At 33.3% G+C, this 13474-nt stretch overlaps 2 protein-coding genes across 2 annotated transcripts; one reads left to right on the top strand and one right to left on the bottom strand.

The window, feature by feature from the left end:
- Nucleotides 1–874: 874 nt before the first annotated feature.
- LOC133303808 (uncharacterized) lies at nt 875–1886 on the top strand (the record flags this gene model as incomplete). The annotated part of the gene is made up of 3 exons (XM_061503783.1): nt 875–1237; nt 1326–1416; nt 1480–1886. Coding segments are annotated over 3 exons (861 nt in total), but the record flags the coding sequence as incomplete, so codon positions are not given.
- Nucleotides 1887–3548: 1662 nt separating this feature from the next.
- On the bottom strand, nt 3549–6884 carry LOC133303807 (uncharacterized). The gene is made up of 2 exons (XM_061503782.1): nt 6813–6884; nt 3549–5473 (listed from the first exon to the last, which is right to left on the bottom strand). The coding sequence occupies exon 2, from the start codon at nt 5460–5462 to the stop codon at nt 3549–3551; it is 1914 nt and encodes a 637-aa protein (XP_061359766.1). The 5' UTR covers nt 5463–5473; nt 6813–6884.
- Between the last annotated feature and the right edge of the window lie 6590 nt (nt 6885–13474).

Genomic DNA, 13474 nt, shown 5'->3' with positions numbered 1-13474 from the left:
CACATTGCTTATGTCCCCTCACACAAGAGTCTATTGTATTTGAAAGGTGGACAATTCACAAACTACCTACTTGTGTTAAATCTCAAACTTGTAATCATTTGGTCACAGAGGCTCTGATATAATGTAAATGGCCAATTTAACCCAAAAGGTTAAGTTGTTAAGTAAATGTCACATTAATAATTTTATGTTATATCTCTCTAACATAAGCTTAAGCTGAGCTTATATATATATATATATATATATATATATATATATATATATATTTTGGTGTTATGACATACAATCTCGTGCTTTACAGGTATCCTAGGTAGGATCTATGAGTTTGATAACCGAGAGTGGAACCTTTATTGACTGGCTCTGTCAGTAGGTAATCAATGAACATTTTAAAAGAAAACTCTGGTCCCAGAACCGTGTACATTGATGTCAGAATGCTATTTTCTATTCAATTGATAAAGAATGCATAAGCATGGGATTTCAATTATACTATTTTTTTGTTAGGTGAAAATATTTTCTTTGAGGTTGCTTCTGTAATATTAATGATATTAATAGAGATGATTATTAGTATGAGCCCTTAATTTCCTTTTCTTTTAAGTTCAAGATTTCATTGATGGAACCTAAAAGTATTGTTCCTTTATGATGTAACCTTTTCTGGGTGTACTGCATGTGAATTTTGACACGTAGGCACTCACAAGTATTGGATTCTTATTACTTCAGAATTCATACCATTTCTTCCCCATTGCTTCTGTAAAACTTTTAGTAACTTAGTGGTTCATAGTTCATACTATGTTTAATTAAATGGGGATAATAAAATCAACTTAAATGTTATGATGTGTGCATTATTATATTGAACTGTTTGTTTCAATTTTCTTGTCAGCGTGTAGAAATGGAGCACTGTGATCCGCAAGTACACCGAAAGGATATGAAAAATAAAGGAAGAAATGTTGTGTGGTCAATTGCAATGGATAAATGCCTAATTGAAGCTCTGGTTGTTCAAGCAAAAAATGGAAACAGAATTGACAAATGTTTCAGTGAAAATGCATATGCTGCTGTCTGTGTAGCTGTAAACACTCGTTTCAACTTAAATTTGAATAATCAGAAAATTATCAACCGTCTGAAGACACTTAAGAAGAGGTATAAAGTAATAAAAGATGTGCTAAGTCAAGATGGTTTCTGGTGGAATCCAAATACAAAGATGATCGAGTGTGATCGTGATGAGCTTTGGAAGAGATATGTTTCGGTGAGTGTATCTTTAATCTTTCCCAGTTTATGAATGTTATGCATTAATTCAAAATACCTATTCTAGTGTTCTCTAATTCGTTGAATAGACACACCCTGATGCAAAAGGATTTCGCGGAAAGCAGATAGATATGTATGATCAGCTTAAAGTTGTTTGTGGGAATGATCAAGCTCCTGGTCGTTGGGCTAAGATGAAGGGTGATAAAAATTAAGTGGACATGAAGAACTGTGAAGATGAATCAGCCTCATTTGCATATCCCAGTTCAGAAAACATAAGTGAGACAGATGGAACTGAGTCTTACAGTGTGCCTCCAGAGTATGGTCAGATACCGGAGCCTCCTGCGGTTCAACCTCTGAGACAACTTCCCAAACGTCCTTGCAGTTCAGATGCTCTTCAGGATGCATTGATGACGGTGGCATCAAGCATACAACGATTGGCTGATTCAATGGAGCACATCAAATGCACAATTGATGCTGCAGAGCTATTTCAGGCTGTGATGGAGATAGATGGGTTGGAAGAGGGAAAACAGATGTATGCATTTGAATATTTAAATGTTGATCCTGTCAAAGCCAGAGCTTTCCTGACTTACAATTCTAGGATGAGAAAGATATACATGTTTAAACAGTTCTGGTGGTGGAGGGGAGGGTGAACAGTGTATTGAACATTTTGGTGTATAGAATATGGGCTTTACTTCTCTCATATAGTAGGAGAAAAGTTGGGCCCACCAATTTTTTTTTACCAAAAAAAAAATAAAAGCCACATCTTTTTATGTGAGTGTAACATAAGAGATGAATCTCATACAACATGAGAATATAATTTCACATAGAATATAGGGATTCTGCTGAATGGATGTTCTCATTTATTAATATGTTTTAAGGTGAATGAGGGTGAACCTTAGAGCAGCGGTAAGATAGCTACTTGGGATCTGAAGGTCGCGGGTTCGAGTATGGAAAACAACCTCTTTATCAAAATGCAAGGGTAAGGCTGTGTACTATTGACTCTTGCTCCTATCCTCGCAAATCGGGGAGTCTTGTGCATTGAGATTTTCCCTTTGTGTTTTAAGGTGAATGTATAGTTTCTACACATTGATAGGGAATAGTCATTTGACAGGGTTGGAATTATGTCCCAGTCTATTCCAAGTAAATTCCTTAAATTTTATTTTTAACTAAAGTCATTATTTTTCACTTTTCACTGCTGTTTGGAGCAGCTTGGTGAAGTTCTCTTTCCACCTTGCCTATTACCCCACCCAATTGTCCTTTATCCCATCGTCAAGGTTATGTAGGGAACTTAATTTGATCTTTATAAGGGCTTTGCGAAGGAGAAGGAGACGGGGTGGGGACTGAATTGTTCATAATTTATATTTGACATGCTTATGGATATTGGGGCTTTTGTTTCTGTGAAAGGTGGAAGAAATTGAAGTTATTATTAGGATAAAAGTCAAAACTTAGAAGACAATTTTCATTGTTGTTCATATTAAGAGAACTACAATCATTTTACTCTTATTCATTAAGGTCGGACTTCCCTATGAAGGAGTTTGGAGGGGAATGGGGATGCTTAAATTTTTGTGTCTATATTAAGAGAATTATTAAAAGGTAAAGGATTTTTTCAGTTACCGGAGATAAAAGTGAATTTGTTTCATTCCCAAATGAATTTTACTGTATTACTTGATTAAATTTTTCTAACTAACGCTCACACAATATATTGTTGTGAGTCTTATTATTCTATTATTTTCTTTAAAAATTTTAACATAATGTTTATTTGTCTTCAATATTTATTATTATTTTATTTAAAATATGTTCTTAATTGTTAAAGTAAATTAATAAATACGCTACCATTACCATCCAATATAATAAAGTTCAATTGATCATTCATGTGAAATATGTTCATACTAGAAAACTAATATCATTTTGGGGTGTATGAGGTAACTAACACTACATTTTTACCAAAATAAAATTGGAGAAGTTAGCCTAAGTTTCTTCAATTATAGACCCAACTTCTTAAATTAAACGAAGATGATGGGAAAATTTGAGAAATAGTCTTTTTGTAAAAATGTAGGATAAGGCCATGTATAATCAACCTCGTGGGGTTTATAAAGATCCTGTAACAATGAGCTTTAGAAAATTACTTCAAATTAAAAACATGCAAGTGAAGGGAAGAGGAGTTTGAGGATGACTACATGGAAATAAAAAATCATAGACCACAAATTAAAAGATGAATTTCACTAGAAAACCAAAAACAACCATCAAGACAATCATTCCAAGTACTACATAGAATACGCCACATCCTCTTTAGTTTCCAAGACAAACAAAAACTACATAGGAGGAGAGGTAACAAATTGCCTGGAAACACTGAATATGTCTTTCCCAGCAAAATGAGTGGTCCACTCTCGCAAGCCAGACGTTGTTGAAGTTTCCTTAGCCATGCTAACATTTTGCAATCCAGTCATGCATGAACTGGCCATCCTATTATTGCCAGAACTGTTTCTCAACATTGATGAGAGTCCTACTCCTACCCACAATCCACCTGATTTGGAAGATGAAGGGCAATCCAAACTCCAATCTATACTAGTGTAGTCAAATTCTGGCATCAAGCCTCCAGTATTCCAATCCACATGTGAATTCGCGTTGAATGTTCTTGCTGCATTCTGATGTCCAGAAAATAGTCCAAGAGATGGTGGAACTGTGAGTGCAGGTGAAGAAGATGCACTCATACTCCATGAACCATGATGCTGAGAAGGAATTGTATGAGATGGTGAAGATGCTCCCATTGGCTTATAGAAACCTTCCACCCCAGTTGATGAGGAGTCTACAGGTTCAAAGACATAGGAATGTTCTTTATAAGGAGCTTGACAAAATTGCTCCAAGTAATCTGTACTCACACTTCCTATGGTGTGAGTCTGTAGTAACTTCTCATTTGACCTTATGTTTTCAATAGTAGGAATACTATTTTCATACCAACCTGTTGTCCCTGAAGGTAAGGAATTCATAGAACTCAGAGAATTTTGTTTGGTATTTGTGAATTGTGTATGCTGCATCATGATTACTGGCTCCCTTCCTACTACTTGTTGAATCATTCTTCCTTCATTCCTAAGGGCACTAGGTTGGGCCTCCACTTTAAGAAATGGAGACAATGATTGCATGGACTGTGCCATAGTTAACATAGTAGAAGGGCTTGATCCTGTAACACCCCATCTTTTCTCTGTCAGTTCATTTGGATGATTTGAGTTTAGAGACTGTAGATTCCTGCTTCCAGGTTTTGGGAACATAGAATCAGTACCACCTACCTTGGAATTGTTGAAGTCATTTCCATTAACTCTCTCCTGCATTGAAACTGAAGCTGCTGGTAATCCTTGAGATCTCATCAAACTATTATTTTGAGCAGAATCTTCAGACCTTAACTGGGTCACAAGAGATTCCTGCTTCCGAGATTTTAAGGTATTTTCTGCCTTTTGAAGATCACCTTCACATGCAACAACTACTCTTTCAACCTCTTGCTTTGAACAATTGTGCTTCACCTCCATAGCAGATATCTGGGCAAGCTCTTCACTTAGGTCAATTTTCAAGTTACCCTCACTTACAATTTTAGTAGTATCCTTGGTATATGGTTCTTCTTCACTTCCTTCAAACAGCCAAGATACTGATTCCTCCAGTTTTCCATCATTTACCATTAAAGCCAATGTTGCTCTCTCAGAAGAGAACCCCATTGCCACTAGCTGTTGTGCAAGTGCTTCTAGCTTTCTCAACATTAGATACCCATTGCACCGGTCATGCAACTCCTGAGCTCTCTTTTCCCTCTGCCTCTGGTGCTTCCTCTCATTCTTAAGCCGGATCTTCTCCCTTCTGTCATTATCACAACCGGGAATAACATCAAGCCGCAAAGAAGAGTTTGTTAATTTCTCTTTAGGGTCTTCTGATTCACCAGAGCAGCTGCTATTATTAGAAACTGAATCATACTCAGACACAGTTCCTTGAGGACTACTAGAATTCTCATCTGTATCATCTATTTTTGGGAAATGGCTGTTGTCATGAATTGGAGCATAAGAAGCAACCAATGATGTTTCTAGAGCTTGAAATGTTCCCAAGATGGGATTGTATGCACTAGCAGGAATGCCACTCCCATGATTAGTAGACCCAGAAGTCTTTGGAGAAGTTTTCTGTTGTTCCTTACCAGCTCCTGCAGAGACCTTCTCCTTGGACTTGGATTTTGATTTCATTGATGGAGACATTCTATTAGTTTCTATATTTGTCCCGCACATATAAATACAACAATAAAGTAGGATCAGTCTCCATTTTATATGTACTAAAACACTACACGTATAACAGAAATTTCACATTAACTCAGTAGCAGAATATTACAACCAGGATCATGGTCATTGTTGTCTGATGCTAAAATGACCTTAAATGTGTTAATTATCCATGCATAGAATAGAAAAGTTCATAGATAAATGACCTAGATAACATACAGTTACATTTTTGCTTTCCCATTTCGTAGCAACAAACTAACATATGTATCTAACACTGGATAGTATTAAAATTTAATCAAGTCTTATACAATCAGGTCTTATACTATCAGGTTTTATCCAATACTATGCACCAAACATGCCCTAAGTTGCTACAGTTCCTATGTTAGGTATGTATCCAAAAACTTTACCACTATAAGATTCACTTCAATTATAGCCCCACTGCAATTGCTATCCTAATTTAACACAGATGTTGTGTCTATCATTGGTTGCAAAAACTTAAAAGTCAAAATTTTCCTAACTTAGATTTTAAATGGAAAAGGGTAAAGGTGCAATGCACTTAATCTCCAAACTAAATAAATGAATGAACGATTGAAAAATTAACTGCCCTGGCCACCATATACAACGCCTGAATGGACGTCATACACCAGAACTTCCTATGGACAATCACCTTTATGAGAAAATAAAAAATAATCATTTTACTCTTGATAATTGAGATATAATAAAATTAAAATGAATATATAACTAAGAAAACTGAAGAACCTTTGGGAACCAAAAGCATAGGAATTTGACACCAGGACAAAAGAAAAATATATGGGATCACTAGTCAAAACTAATCCACAGATAAGGCATTACTAACAAGAATCCCCAAAATTAAGGTCAGAATCCATTTCTATTTGTCCTCTACTTTAGAAAATGGAACCTCAACAACAGAAAATAAATCAATAATTAAATAAAAACATGTCCTTATGGGAATGGTGTAATCGACAAAAGAAAAACAAAGAAATTTTGAATACAAGCTTTTCAAACATTTAAAAACCTACAACAATTTTCAAAATGTGGTGGGCACATCCATCTTCTTGTTTCCACCCCACAAAAAAAAAAATCATCTCAGAGGAAATGTTCAAAATCCACCAATATAACATCTTGAAAATCCAAACTTTATCCCCAACCCATCACACTAAACCTCCAAAAAAAAAAATCAGATCAAAGACTAAAAACCAGAACAGAGGAAAACCAAAAATAATATCCCTTTAAAAATTAAATTCCTAGAAAACACAGAGCAACCCACATCTATTTACGCTTCAACAGAATGAATGGATCAAAGAAACTGACCTATGAATCACAACAGAGCCTGTGAAGATGATTGGTGATTATGTGCTAGTCTGTTTCTCCTTATTGTTCTTTCTCTTCCTTTTTCTGCCTGTGATATTGCTGCATATTATAATAATATAAAGTAGTTACCCTTTTCTGGTAACAAAGTAAAGTTTCCTTCTTTTTCTTTTTGTTTTATCCACATGGCACCTTCTCGTTTCTTTGTGGCTTCGAGAAAAATAATTAAAAAAAATATGATTGAGTACGATGTTTGAGATCCGATTTTTTTTCTTGTCAAAAGAAAAAAAAAAAAAAAAAAAGTAAAGTTTTCTCTTTCATTAGAAAAAACAGGGAAAAAAAACATGTTTTTTAAATGTTTTGGATCCCATGAACATGACTTACGTCTAACTTCATGAAATATTTAAAAATTTGTTTTCATTATTTTATTTTTCCAACGACACCCTTACCTTCAACTATTTTCGTGTCGGCTTTCAACAAGGGAAGTATACAGAATATATATTTGTAAAGATCTTTTTTTCTTTCCTGGATAATATCATGCATGTTCTTTTTGAGACAAGACATTCATGTAATGATCTGGGCTTTGCTTTTGGAAAATAATTTTGCAATTTGCACAAATAATATTTTTGTATTTGTTTAGAAAAATATTTATAATTAAACTTTTTTATAAATTATTATATAAATCTTTGATCGTGTATATTCTTTAATAATATAAATGAGTTCATTTTTTTTTTGTAAGCAAATGAGTTCAGCTTAACATGCACACGCGCGCGTGTAAATATATATATATATATATATATATATATATATATATATATATATATATATATATATATGGAATAATATCTATCCTTTTAAAGGATATAAACTTATATCATTTTAGATCCTAGCTGTTGATTTTCGTCCATCAACGGTTATAATTTATTGGATTAAAATTATTAATTAATTAATAATAAATTTGGCCCATTAAGTTTGGCTCAATAGATTATAACCGTTGATGGACGAAAATCAACGGTTAGGATCTAAAAGGATATAAACTTATATCCTTTAAAAAGGATAGATATTTTTCTCATATATATATATATATATATACGAATGAGTAGTTTGTGATAATAAATTGTATAAAACTCATATCATTTTACTTTATTGTTAATGTGATAATAAATTGTATAAAACTCGTACCATTTTACTTTATTGTTAATGTTAATCTAAATAGTTGCTAGGGGTAAAAGTTGTTTGTCTAACACTTATATTTTGCCTTGAGATTGGGCTAAATATGATTCAGATTACAGGTAAAAAGTGGCCCAAAGTCTAAGAAAATGAAAAGGGCGGTGCCGGTGACAGCTACTGAAATGGTAAAAAAAATGATAATATGGTAATTTACTTTATATTTTACTACTTGCTTGCAGATATTAAAAAGGGCGGTGCCGGTGACAGCTACTGAAATGAAAAGGATGTGGACCGTTAGATGAAGAAAAAGAAAAGAAAAGGCAGTAGTGATCTACGGCTTGGATTTAGTTTTGACTTTTGAGTGCTTAGCTAGAAACTTAAGCTTCTTAGTTTTAGAAAATTTTCTTAAGTTTGAAGCATTTCAATAGTGTTTAGAAGTTTTTTTCTATTACGAATTTCCTAGTTTGTTAGTTGCAAGTTTTCTTTGTAAGCAAGCGAGTGAAGAAGCCATTCTTGGAAGATAAACCAAGATATTTCAGCATTTTCGATTTTGAATCTGAAGATTTCAACTTTATCTTGTTAAGCACTTTCTTTTCTAGCACATTAAATTTCAAAGAACCACTCTGTAGTCTAATACTCTTTACCTTCGAAGTAGGTTTTAATGCATGTTAAATTCAGTTTCAGATTTTATTTTTCAATTACCGATATCATGAGTTTCTAAAATTTCTAGCTAGGATGTTAAATGATTGGAAAGTACCCTTTATTTTAGAAGACTGTTATGCATGATTCTGCATTTCGTTTAACAAAATTTTTAGTTTCAAGAAGCCATGAGAATGGATCTTGAACCATCTTTTTCATGATTCTATAATTGGGAAATTAATGGTTGTGAAATTTTGTTAATTGAAAGCTTGAAAGGTTAGGGATAACCTGAAGTGGAAATTGATCATCAGTCAATTAAAGATCTACTTTAAATATATTGGGAAAGGATTTGATTAGGTTTAAAATCTTAATTGGGAAAATTAAGAAAAGTGCTTCGTTAGTTCATTTTCTTCAAGATTAGTGTTGTAGCATGTCATAAGCAGAGATGCAAATTATTAAGGGAAAATTCATGAGTTTAGAGTTCCAGGACCTTATTACGTGTTATTCGTTGAATTGATATTACAATGACTTTACTGAACTAAATCTGATTGCAATTTAGTTAGTAGAATTTCCAGTTTTAAAAGTTGATTTCTTGCAATTCAAGAAAATTAGAATAAAATTCATAAAGAAACTAAAATCCCTGTTCCTAAAGAACGACACTACAAAAAAAAGAATGATTACTGAAGGTTTTTTAATGGAGGTTAAAAAAACCTCCACTAAATAATCTAGTTTTTGGCAGGTTTTAAACCTCCACAATTTATCGTTATGTTTTGCTAAATTAGAAGGCCTTAAATCGAATAAAGAAAAACCAAACGCGCCCAATCTCAATTCCCAATATAAGTGTGGGTGAAAAGAGAAGGCTACAACGATAACTTTTTCTCTCTCGCGCCCATTTTCTGCTCTTCATCTTCTTTTTCTTATTCTCTGATTCTCTCTTATTCTTTTTCTACTTTCTCTCTCTACATTTTCTCACCCAATTTCTCTCTTATTTCAGGCAAATCATCGATCGGTACTTGACGAATAACACCTAATCGGTATTTCATAGGTTTTTATTATAAATTTAAGTATAAATTATTCTATAGTTGAATTTCAATTTCGTGTATGTTGTGTTGTTTATTTCTAGGTTATTACAAAACTCCTGAACATAATGAATCAGGGAGAGACATTTTCAAAGGTTCAGAGAAATATCTATCACCATGCTTATTTGTCGATTAACTTTTTGGAATTATGTTTTGAGTCTCTATTAAAAAAATTTGGGGTAATTTTATTTTTGCTGGATTGAAGACACAAAAGTTTTCTTTGCTATGAGTAATCATCTCCATAGAATTAAGAAAGATGGTCTATCTGATTATAAAGGAATCTCCTCCTCTGGAGATGAGGTCACACATTCTTATGCCGATTTTATTGCTTGTTACATTTATGTCCCTTTAATTTTTTCCCCATTATATTTTATGTTAAGAAAAATTTATATTAAAGATAAAAGAAGGAAAGCATAATTAAGAGGAATGACACCAATTTGAAGTTTATTTGTCTGGCTATTTATTAGCTTATTTTATATTTAAGCAAATCACTAGTCGTTGAGTGACACGGTCTCAAGTGAAACAGAGAAGGTATATGGAAAAACAACATAAGTAGTGAACTATGGTGCGAACCTTGGTTGTGTTCAGTTATTATCAATATCTTACTTTTTTACATGTTATATTTTTTGGCAACCCCCTTTCCTCCTGTTATAAGTTCGTGCAATGAGCAAATGGAAGCCCTTGAAGAAATCTTAATTTTCTAAAGGTGCAGAAATTTTTTAAGTTGCTCTATAATTTTTGTTAACAAAATTTCCAACTACTGACTAATAGATACCCCTCCATATGTGGCAGCGCTTGAACTAAATGTGCAATGTGTTGCCTCGTTAATTCCTTACATAATAGAAGTTTTTAGTTCCCCCTGGGTATCTAGGTACACTTGAGTGAATTGCATTTGACTTCCTATAATTTAATGGAGTTATTCAAAAGATTAATTTCTTCTTTTGAGTTATTTGAATGAAATAATAGACCAAACAATCTTAGTATTCACTGTCAACGGAGTTGGGCTTGTATTTGAGTTCGTCTAGCAAATTATATTATTTCCAGAGAAGAAATAATAGACCAACTCTCATTCCATGCTTGTTCCTTTTTGTGCCTTAACTTTATTCTATTAACTTTGTTTTTAGGCCAAAGAGAAAAAACTCAAAAAAAAAGAGGGGGCAAAAAAGAAGGAGGAGGTTGGCCTTGCTTATATGCAACTCTCCTATTTGCTTTATATATCGGGTAATGTGACAAATATAGGTGTACAAAAGAATAAAAAAATTGAATTTACATAGACATGTCCTAGCATCACTCACTTCTGAACGAGCAATTTTTATTAACATATGTTGTTATTAGTTCACTCTCCATCAGCTAGAACGATTTGGGCTTAAAGTTCATACTGAAGTAAAATATGCTACTACCATTTTTCCTCTGTTATTTTAACTACTATTTTCCTAAAAATAAAACAAAACTATAGAATAAGTTTCAACAACTCCCTAAAAAAATTGTCATCTTCTGTGCTATAATAATATCCATTTGGATGTTAAGTTTGGATAATCAATTGGATAACTATCATTGTATTTATATTTGGAGAAGTTTGCAGCTTTAATAAATTGTAGTCTTTGATATCATGCTTACCCATAGGTTCTGGCAGATAAACTACCAGAAGTTTTAGACTTCTCCAAGGATCTTGCTAACCTCGAGCTAGCTGCAAAGGTTCTGTACTCCTCCAAGGCTCTTCACTTCATTATGGTGATGGAAATAGTATATTTGTTAGAACTGACATCTATGATTACGATCCAGGTCCAGTTGAAGTTTGTGGCAGAGGAGATGCAAGGTATAAACAAAGGATTAGAGAAAGTTGAACATGAACAATCGAACTCTGAAAATGATGGTCCTATATCATAAACTTCCTACAAGGTATAAGCATCAAGCCTTTCCAATGAAAGAATTTTTATTTTATTTTTTCAGAATTTGAAAAAATGTTCTAACTTAATGAGCATGTAGTTCATTGAAACCTCTCATTGGTATATCATAATTACATTTATTATATACCTGTACCAGGTTTCAATTTAGTCATTGAAACCTCTCATTGTTATTCCTATCCAAATTAACTCCTTTCTTTCACCTCTTTAATTCCCTTTATATAATAATTACATATAGCTAACCTTGCCAAAAGAATGAGACTTTACAGGTTAAAAGATACATATTTACATATGCCATAGGGAATAGGAAAAAAGAAAGACTCATTGCTTGAAGTATCTTCACTGCTAAAATATATGACAAATATGTCATGATATCTTGATTGTATCTTAGTATAATTGGCTTAGTTGGTGGGAAGGTGTATTGGATCCAATGTACACCTCATAAGTTGATAATGTACTTTATTACATTTTTTTTGGGGCCAGTTTTGGTGGCCTGAAGTTATAACTTAGACGTTAGAACATAGCTTTAAGGACAAATGAAATGAGATTTGCTGGTTGGTCAAGATTTATGATAAAAATAAGTGACAATTAAAGAATGTAGTTATTAAAATAATATGGATTTAGTATTTTTCCATAAATAAGATTATCTTTTCTAATTTCAAAGTATGTTTTGGAGTTTCAAAAAAAAACTCTTTTTTACTATGAATGTTGTTATGCTCTTGATTAGATAAGAGAATATTATGTAAGTTTTTGTTTTGCTAGACATTAATTCAACTTCATATTATAGTATATGGGTGTTAAAGTATGCTGTAACACCCCAAATGTGGATATACATATAGGGTGCACCTTCATCATGCATTAAACGCGCGGAAGTCTAAATTTAAACTTTACGAATGCAAATATCAGAGTGCGGAATGGAAACACATAACCATACTTATTCCATATAAAATTAAAAGCGTTAAAACGTCAATACAAAATAAATAACACTAAACATTATTTAATGTAATCCCAAAAAGATTAACTAATCATAAATAAAAACATAATTTATGCCGCATCATCAGCCCAGTCATAATGTGGTTGTGGTTCCTCTAGCCATTGTGTACTTAGTGCTTCATCGAAATCATAATGTGGAAAAACTTCTATTAATAATTTCATAGCCTCAGTCCATAGGCCTCTATCTGTTAGATCCTTTAGTTTCTCTTCCCAGGTAGGTGGAGTTTCTTCTTCTTTACGTACCAGTCTCTTACCCTTTCTTTCCCACATAACTTTCTTATTACTTTCTTTCATCTTTTCCTGAAATGGGTGGTCAAGGGGGGTGAGATTTTGGGGAAAATCTCAGTAAGGTTCACAGCTGGAGCATTCTCCAACTATGACGCTTACTCCTGCAACAGTTTATAATAACAATACAAAATGGAACATTTAACATCATCATATAAAAATATCATGCCATCATCATCATCATCATATTCCTGCCGGCTTTTACGGACTTACGGAGATACCCAGAGTCCTCGTCAGGTTGCAACTGGAGTATCAGTGCACAGGCCAACATTTAATAGCATGGTTTTAAGTTTCAAAAATATCATAATCACATAATGTAAAGCACTATAAACATATTGCAGTCAGACCATAACTTATCATAGTTTCATAATGGTGGCATACATAGAGAGATTACTTCAACAACTGTAAACACTTACAGTACTTGTCGTTCTTTACTTGTATACTTTCAACTTTTGATCTCTTTACTTGCCTGTTTGCTCCCTTGACTCCCTTTGATGATGATCAACGACTTAAGGAAACACTTCTTGACCTTTGACTACTTTGAATCTTCTTGAATGAACTTCCTTCCTCCTTGAACATACAAGGCCGCAAGCTT

This window comes from Gastrolobium bilobum, unplaced genomic scaffold (assembly GCF_033153095.1).
Source record: "Gastrolobium bilobum isolate Gb01-03AN ecotype WA unplaced genomic scaffold, APGP_CSIRO_Gbil_v1 utg42666, whole genome shotgun sequence".
Taxonomy (NCBI): domain Eukaryota; kingdom Viridiplantae; phylum Streptophyta; class Magnoliopsida; order Fabales; family Fabaceae; genus Gastrolobium; species Gastrolobium bilobum.
The sequence above is the reverse complement of the archived record's forward strand: the minus strand, read 5'-3'. Positions and strand labels throughout refer to the sequence as shown.